The sequence below is a fragment of the Mesoplodon bidens genome, assembly GCF_964165515.1.
Source record: "Mesoplodon bidens genome assembly, chromosome: 1".
Lineage (NCBI taxonomy): Eukaryota > Metazoa > Chordata > Mammalia > Artiodactyla > Ziphiidae > Mesoplodon > Mesoplodon bidens.
In genome coordinates this window covers 196721664-196729992 of record NC_138176.1, presented here as the reverse complement: position 1 = coordinate 196729992, position 8329 = coordinate 196721664, and the positions used below count along the sequence as shown (strand labels likewise).

Below are 8329 nucleotides of genomic sequence, written 5' to 3'. Positions count from 1 at the left end.
TCTATAGCTCTGCAAATACTGACTTAAACACTGTAATGTTCAGCTTTCTCTTGCTTTGAAGTGGCGTTCTTTTTAAAATCAGATCCTTATCTCCAACCAAACTCTACATGTTACTTAGTTCACCAGAGATCTTAGACTAACATTATTAAAAGTTCACGTTCCAGAAAAATGTTTTGAAATTTCTACAATGAAATCACAGCATAATTTTCTTCATCAATATTAACACCCTCTTTAAAAATATCATTGAATTAATTTCGCTAGAATAAAAAATTCACAGATGTGTACTTAAGACAAAGAGTCCTGATGGTTCCAAGGACATATATACACACCAAAGTGTTGAACACAAACACTTAAAAAGTAAGCTATCAGCAAAAAGAACAAGTCTTGTTTCCCACTTCTGAACCTAGATTTTCCTAATGGAACTTTATATGGCTCAGCCTGGCAATGGAGGGTGTCTGCTGAAATAGGTCCAAATTAGTGCTGTGTGTGTATATGTTTTATTTCTGTACGTTATGATTAATTCCCTGAATGCTGCCTTTACTCCATGTTGCTTCTGGGTAAAGTAAATTAGAATAATATTATTGCATTTTAATGTAGACTGTAACCATCTTTTATTCTGAAGACTATGACACAAAAATGAATTAAGAGAAATGAAATTGCTCTTATGGATTAAAATAGCCTTTCCCATATATAGACTTTTAAAAATGTCAGAAAAGGAAATATTTATTGTTACGACACATTACGTTGTGGAGGATATTTTTATAAAATCATCTTTGATATTTACAGAAGACCTACTTTAGATTCATATTGCATCTAACCCACAATGGCTTATTTTCTCTAAAAAAAGAAAAAGAAAAAAGTGCAACAGAAGAAAGCCTCAATCTATTTTGTTATGTATGCTAACAGTTAAATGAGGAAATGTAACAAAATGCAGACCTGAAAGGTTCAAAGAGCTTAGGGTATCAAAGCCTATGGTTTCTATTCAAAAAGCGTTTTTAAGGCAACCAACACTAGAAGAAGCGCTTTGATACCCAGGGTGTTTGGCCAGGGCAGAAGGCAGGCGACTCCACCAGGCTGTACAGGTCACTACAATCACCCGATATATAAACAAGGCGCTGAGTTCTGAGTACAGGTTATAAGCTATTCTTATATATCAGAAATATTCCCCCAAAGTCACTGTTTGAGGCTTCTTTCTTTCCTTCTTTCTTTCTCTCTCCTCTCTCTTTTCTTTCTTTCTCTCTCTCTTTTTCACTGAAGAGTTGAATATTGAGGTGAATACATTTTTGTCATGTTAAGTGGAAGGAAAAGCAGATGGTGACTTAGCTCCCCAAATGTCACTACCGCTTTTCAGCTCGCTGCCATCCCAGTGTGCTCTCAGAAGGTCCACACACGCTCCAAGGACTCAAACCCAGAGACTAACAATTGGGTGTATATTTGGCTAATCTATTCCCGATGCTTTGCCTAAAAAATTGGCATTGGCTTCCTCAACATCTTTCTTCTGGAACCATGGCTTTGAAGTTGTTCCTTGTTGATAAGCTTCCAGAAAATGACAGATTCCAGGAATGTCACTAGGAAAGTTTGGTGGAAGCTCCTCCCTTGATCGAGGTGTAAACACAAAACCAGGACAGTCTTTGAGTAATCTGAAAATATTGAAATGCAAATATTAATCATAAAACTTAAGACGGACGTAACTGTCTAGTCAAGAATAGGTGACATAACTAAAGGAACATTCCTGAGAATATTAATAAACCAGACATCTTCAGTGTCACTGACAGGAAAAATCCTAATGATGTTTATAAGCATCTTCACAGAAGAACGGCAAGGAATCAATGCACAATAATAGAAAGCCGTACCAAATAATGTAGTTCACTCATATGAGGAAAAATAACTATAAAATAGTCTTATAAAGGTATCATCTATAATCTATAGAACAGTGCAATTCACAGCAGTGGGGAAAAAAATGCAAAACAATGCAAAAAGTCTAATAATAGCAAAAAATACATGGAAATAATGTTACAGAACTGGAAGAGTTGAAAGAGATAAGACATTGTCTGTCAATTCATTCGTTTTCTAAATATTACTGAGAAGTAAGCTTGGGCAAGAACTTGTGAAAGAAAATTCTATGTAAGATATATATCTATATATAAAATGTGAGAGTAACTTTGGGATCTCTCAATAGAATTTTTATGAATTCTAGGTTAGTAGGACTAAAGTGAGATTTAGTTGTATATATCGACACTCTACTTACTATCTGATATTTGCAATATATTTTCTTCTTAAATTCTTAAGAATTAAATTTCACCTTAAATTCAGATGTTCTACAGGCTTTTATTATTTGCTGCATTTGTCCATGATGATAAACTCATTTGAAACTCTAATCATTTTGATTAAGATACTGTCTCCTCTTCCCACTTGCTTCTCTAGCTCTCTGTCAAATGCAAACTTAATAAGCATCTCTCTGATCTATTACTCGGGCCGTGGATGGAAACAGGCTCTAAACCAGCTTCTGCAGAAAATCTCTCCTCATATCTCCCCTTCCACTCCCCAGTCTGCAATGAAAAGAGTGACGATGCTGCACGAGACTTCGGGACCCTGACGCCCTTCTGTGTGCTGAGGAAACCGCTGGACAGAGGTGCACGTCTAGAGGATCACAGACCTCAAGTAGAATACATGGAGTGTTCAATCAACTAATTTTTATCAGTGCACCAATAAATATGTAGTCTGCAAAATCATAAGACTAATGAAATGATGTTTTAGTCACGGATTTGTAAATATTTTGAGTACTTATTATTTAATTAATTAATTTATTTATTTATTTTGGTACGTGGGCCTCTCACTGTTGTGGCCTCTCCCATTGCGGAGCACAGGCTCCGGATGCGCAGGCTCAGCAGCCATGGCTCACGGGCCTAGCCGCTCCGCGGCATGTGGGATCTTCCCAGACTGGGGCACGAACCCGTGTCCCCTGCATTGGCAGGCGGACTCTCAACCACTGCGCCACCAGGGAAGCCCGAGTACCTATTATTTTTAAGGCATAGTATTTGGTAATATATAATGAAAAATTACAGAATTCCACACAATTGAAAGTATAAGTTTCAAAGTCTGGTAGATGTAGGTTTGAATAACAGCAAAGATGTCAGATTTCTAGCCTTTCAAATAGGAATTAAAATAATACATGTCTCTTAAGACAGTTGTGAAGATTAAATAAATTGAACAGGATTAAGTAAGCATCAATTAGATACCACATAACACCTGTCATATTGGTAACAATCAGTCTGATAATATCAGTCACGGGGAAATAGAAACCTTCAGACACCGTGGATTCTATTGATATATATTACCAATATATACCAATAGATTGGTGAAACCAATCTGGACAGCTAACTGATGCTTAGTAAAGCCGAAACTGGGTATAGCCCACGATCTGGGAATACCATTCGTAGGTATATTATCTAGACACATATGTATAAGAATATTTATCAAATCACGTTGTATAATAATGAAAAACTGGCAATCCTCTAATTACCCATGGATAGAAGACAGACTGGCTTATTTATACTCTAGAACACATATTATATCACATGCACATATGGGGACATGCTAGATTTATCTCGTACCAGCTTGTGAGAAACAGCTGTTAAACACTCTGGAATTCTGCAAGCCAGTTAAACCATCGGTAGCCTGAAACCTGCCACGGTGATAGTATTTACACCTTAAAAAGTGGTAAATGCTAGAAGTCAGGGAGTATCCACTTCACTCCGCAGGCTGGTTTACCAGCACACCACTGCATTAGGAATACTGTAAATAAATGAACCAGATTTTTATGAACTGGATTTATATTTCATCAAGAAAAAAAATCTCAAAAACATAGTATTGAGTGGATTCAAGGCAAGCTGCAAAAGGGTATGGGTGGAATCTATTTTTCTCTGGTTTTATTCTTCTATCTGGAGCATTCAGAAGTGGCTTTAAAGCAAATCATTTGAATGTATGAAGAGCCTTGCTCCAGATCACACATCTGGTAAGCCCTGTGCTGTAGGACATGTCTTCTGCCTACAAATCCCATGCTTTTTAAAGAGACTTACAGATTTTTTGTTCATTAAATCATCTTTTTAAAAAGATCCAAATTTGTAAGAAAAACAGGTTGGAAAAATAAAACCATTCAGAAGAAAGCTTGAGTAAGATCCAAGAATAGTAGCCACAGTCCCAGGGCAGATGCTCACATGTGGAGGGAGTTTTTCTTTCTCTCTCCTGACCGGACACAGTTTCCTGCAAGTGGCTGCATCAACTCTCCTAATTTGGTCATCGTCCCATAATCCCTTATTCTCCTTGTCCCCTGGTGGAATTCAAGTCCTGCTTCTGTGTCGCTGGTCAACTTTCCCGCCCGCACGGGGCACCTGCTAGTTTTGTCTTTAATGATCCTGCATCACTGCACGCAACCCTCCCTTTAATCCACTGACCCCAAACTCAAACGATATTGAACCTAGTGTCTGTGCGTTCTTTGCACTTCAGTAAAAACAAACAAAAATGTGGGAAACTGTCCCCTAGAAGAAAACTCCTCATGACATTTAAAAGAAAGGAATGTCTAATTGCCATTACATTCTAAATTACTGATCAGAAGTTGGAAGTGGAAGTTTGAAGGAAATGGATATTTTTGCTTGTGAGTATGCAGTCTGTGTCCTAAAGTTACATGTGCTTCCTAAATATATCAAGGAAGTTAACACTTCCTAATATTACTGTATTGGGAAACGCCATCCCTGAATTCAATGTACTATCAATAAAGCTCTGCAAAGAAATAATTACCTTTCATATTTGTATAACTTCTCATAGAATCTCCGCTTGTCCTGAACTTAAGAAACACAGGATGAGCTGAGATGAGCACCTGAGGGTGTGTCCAGGGCGGGTGAGGAATATGTCTGTGAAGACGCCCTCTGACTTAAGGTCTGATGTGAGAAGGAGGAAGGCAGGGGATGACCCGGGAGAGAAATGCAAAGCAAGCATCCTCCATTTAGGAATCGGTTTGGCGAGTGTGATGCATAAAAACGAGTTCGGGTTGCAGGAGATCCGTGAAATAAGGAGGGAGTGGAAGAAGCCTTGGGGGTAGGGTCTGGCGGGACCCTGGTCAGAGGGAGCACGTGAGTCCGTGGTTGCACGTTTAATTTTGCTCTGGCTTGTAAGGCGGGGGGACGCATCTGGCCTGTGCTTCACGAAGAGAACATGGGTACCACGTGGAGGGGAGTCTGGGTGTGAGTAGCGCTGCATGCAGAGGCACGGGGGCGGGTGAGGAGCGCTGCGTGCAGAGGCACAGAGTGGGTGAGGAGCGCTGCGTGCAGCAGCACGGGGGTGGGGCGAGGAGCCCTGCGTGCAGTGGCACGGTGGGGGGGGGGCGAGGAGCCCTGCGTGCAGTGGCACGGGGCGGGGGGCGAGGAGCCCTGCGTGCAGTGGCACGGGGGTGGGGTGAGGAGCCCTGCGTGCAGTGGCACGGGGGGGGCGAGGAGAGGTGCGTGCAGCACACTCATCTGCAGCGGGGGCGGGGCACGCACGGGGAAGGAGAGGGCATGCCCAGGGTGCTGGTCCCAGCAACCAGGTGAACGGCGGCCCTCTACCACCCAGTCAGGAGACGGATGGAGCTTGGCCGGTGGGAAGTGGGTGTCTTCGGGGGTGGGGGGGAATCAGCTGTTCTAATAGGATCACGTTGGCTGTAATGGGCCAGTTAGTCACCCGAGCAGAAATACAGGCCAGAACGTACGAGTCTAGCTCAGTGGAGAATCATGGGTCGGGCTGGAGATCAAAGTTCCCATGAGGCTAACAAGCAGTTAAAAAAAAACAGTTAAAGTGAGGATGATACAAGTTATGGCTTTTCTTTTCCTTTAAGATGATCTAAGCAAGAACAAGTTATGAAGAATGAAACAAACCAATAGACAAAAATGACGACTGCGTATGAATGAGAAGAATAGACTTCAGGCACTGAACGGGATCCATACCTGTAGGTGGTAGGGCTGACGTTGATTTTCCGGGGGACACTGCAGGACTCGAACTTGTTAGCCAAGGTGACATTATTTCCAAAAAGGCAGTAACGGGGCATCTTAACTCCGACAACTCCGGCAAAAACCGACCCGGAATGCAGTCCAATGCGCATCTGAAAGCAAGAGCAACGCAACGTTCCGGTCACGGGTGAACACTGCCGCTAGTCAGCGCCGGCTGCGTGCCTGTCGAGACCACTGGGCTGCTTGCTCTCCCCTCACCCCCTCCTTCCTCCAAGCCTGCAGCCGATTCCCCTCTGCTCCCCACCTCCACGTAAAAACCACTAGGCCGCCATCAGCCTCGCCTCTTTTTTTTTTTTTTTTTTTTTGCGGTACGCGGGCCTCTCACTGCTGTGGCCTCTCCCGTTGCGGAGCACAGGCTCCGAACGCGCAGGCTCAGCGGCCATGGCTCACGGGCCCACCTGCTCCGCGGCATGTGGGATCTTCCTGGACCGGGGCACGAACCCGCGTCCCCTGCATCGGCAGGCGGGCTCTCAACCACTGCGCCGCTGTTCGCACAGAGCATCCTTTATCTCAACTGTCTTCCACATCTGAATCGAAGCCCCCCACGAACGGACCACAGTCACCACGGTGACCAAAGTGCCCGTGGACTGTTGATGTGAACCTGCTCTGTCCATTGGTGAGAGAGACCTGATTCCGGAGCCCAGAAGTTGTTTCCCAACGCGGTCAGAGGGGGCCCAGAAGCCAGTGCTCAGGATGCAGAGGGCGGGTTTTTAGGTGTTTTGCTTTAAAAGGACTTTATGTCAAACACTACCTCACTACTCAAATGACCAAGTGCAGAAAGAGAATTGTAACATTTAAGCAGAAAATGACGGAGGAAGCGGAAAGTTGGCATTGCTGACGCCTGCGTCATAGTGACTACACACATTTCAGTCAAAAACCTCTGGGGGCTTCCCTGGTGACGCAGTGGTTCAGAGTCCGCCTGCCGATGCAGGGGACACGGGTTCGTGCCCCGGTCTGGGAAGATCCCACATGCCGCGGAGCGGCTGGGCCCGTGAACCATGGCCACTGAGCCTGCGCGTCCGGAGCCTGTGCTCTGCAACCGGAGAGGCCACAGCAGTGAGGCGTCCTGCAAGTTATCAATGATCTGGAGAGCAGTTAAGACAGTGTTTTAAAGTGGGATCTTCTGGAAGCTCCAAATACTGATCTCAGAGGAGGTACAGATTTTAAATTACTGCTGCAGCAAAGCAAGTTAAAGGGGGGATGTTTTAAATGACAGATACCATGCATGTTACTTTCAGTTCTATGTTTAGCTGACCATTTAAAACAAGTTTTATTAGATGTGCGTATTGTACACAGAGGCCAAGTACTCAGTGACTTAGATGTCCTTTAGAATCCAGAAGACTCCTGATCTCCCTAGTTTTACAGCTAATTTCAGACCTCTTCTAGAAACTTCTGAGAATCATTGACTTATAACATGTCAAATCATGAATTCTGCAAAATTTTCAAACAAAAGCCCTACATCATGAATCAGGAAATTTGTATTAGAAACTAAAATTGTGCTAGTAGCTGGTACTCTGACCTACAATATTATATTAGTTTCAGGGGTACAACACAGTTATTCAATATTTTATAGATTACGCTCCCCACAGAGTTGTCATAAAATAACTGTACTTGCTGTGTGGTCCATTACGTCCTCGTAACTTATTTATTTCACACCCAGTTGTCTGTACATCTAACCCTCACTCCCACGTTCCCCTCCCTCCAACCCCTTCCTTCTGGGACCACTGGTCTCTTCTCTGCATCTGGTAGTCTGACTTTCTCTGAATCTCCAAATTTCCCTTGTACTCTTTCTTCACCTAAAAAATGCAGGGTTGGATTATTTTTAAAGTTCCTTCTTTTTTTTTTTAATGGTACGCGGGCCTCTCACTGTTATGGCCTCTCCCGTTGCGGAGCACAGGCTCCGGACACGCAGGCTCAGCGGCCATGGCTCACGGGCCCAGCCGCTCCGCAGCATGTGGGATCCTCCCGGACCGGGGCACGAACCCATGTCCCCTGCATCGGCAGGCGGACTCTCAACCACTGCGCCACCAGGGAAGCCCTAAAGTTCCTTCTTCATCCAAGTTTTACTTTAAGCAGAAAAACATAAATGTCTATTACATTCCGGCTTTTTCTTCCTTAGGAGAATATGGTTCTATATGTAAACACTATGACAGTGAACAATGTAAACACATAAAATAAGGTGACAAAAGGCTATCTTCTGCTTATAAATATCAGGCAGAATTTTAGAAGTTTTTACTGTCTTTGGGCACTCTTCTGGTTAAATCAGTTTCTCTCTTTGTACCTAGTCA

At 43.5% G+C, this 8329-nt stretch overlaps 1 protein-coding gene across 6 annotated transcripts in view; it reads right to left on the bottom strand.

Moving 5' to 3' along the window:
- Positions 1–705: 705 nt before the first annotated feature.
- Positions 706–8329, bottom strand: part of GUCY1A1 (guanylate cyclase 1 soluble subunit alpha 1) — a 59604-nt gene continuing 51980 nt past the window's right edge. For all 6 annotated transcript variants that reach the window (XM_081241934.1, XM_081241933.1, XM_081241936.1 and 3 more), the window contains 2 exons: positions 5979–6133; positions 706–1640 (listed from right to left, as the gene is read on the bottom strand). In XM_081241934.1, coding sequence (XP_081098060.1) covers positions 1439–1640; positions 5979–6133 — 357 coding nt within the window. In that variant the 3' untranslated portion in view covers positions 706–1438. The remainder of the gene's footprint in view (positions 1641–5978; positions 6134–8329) is intronic.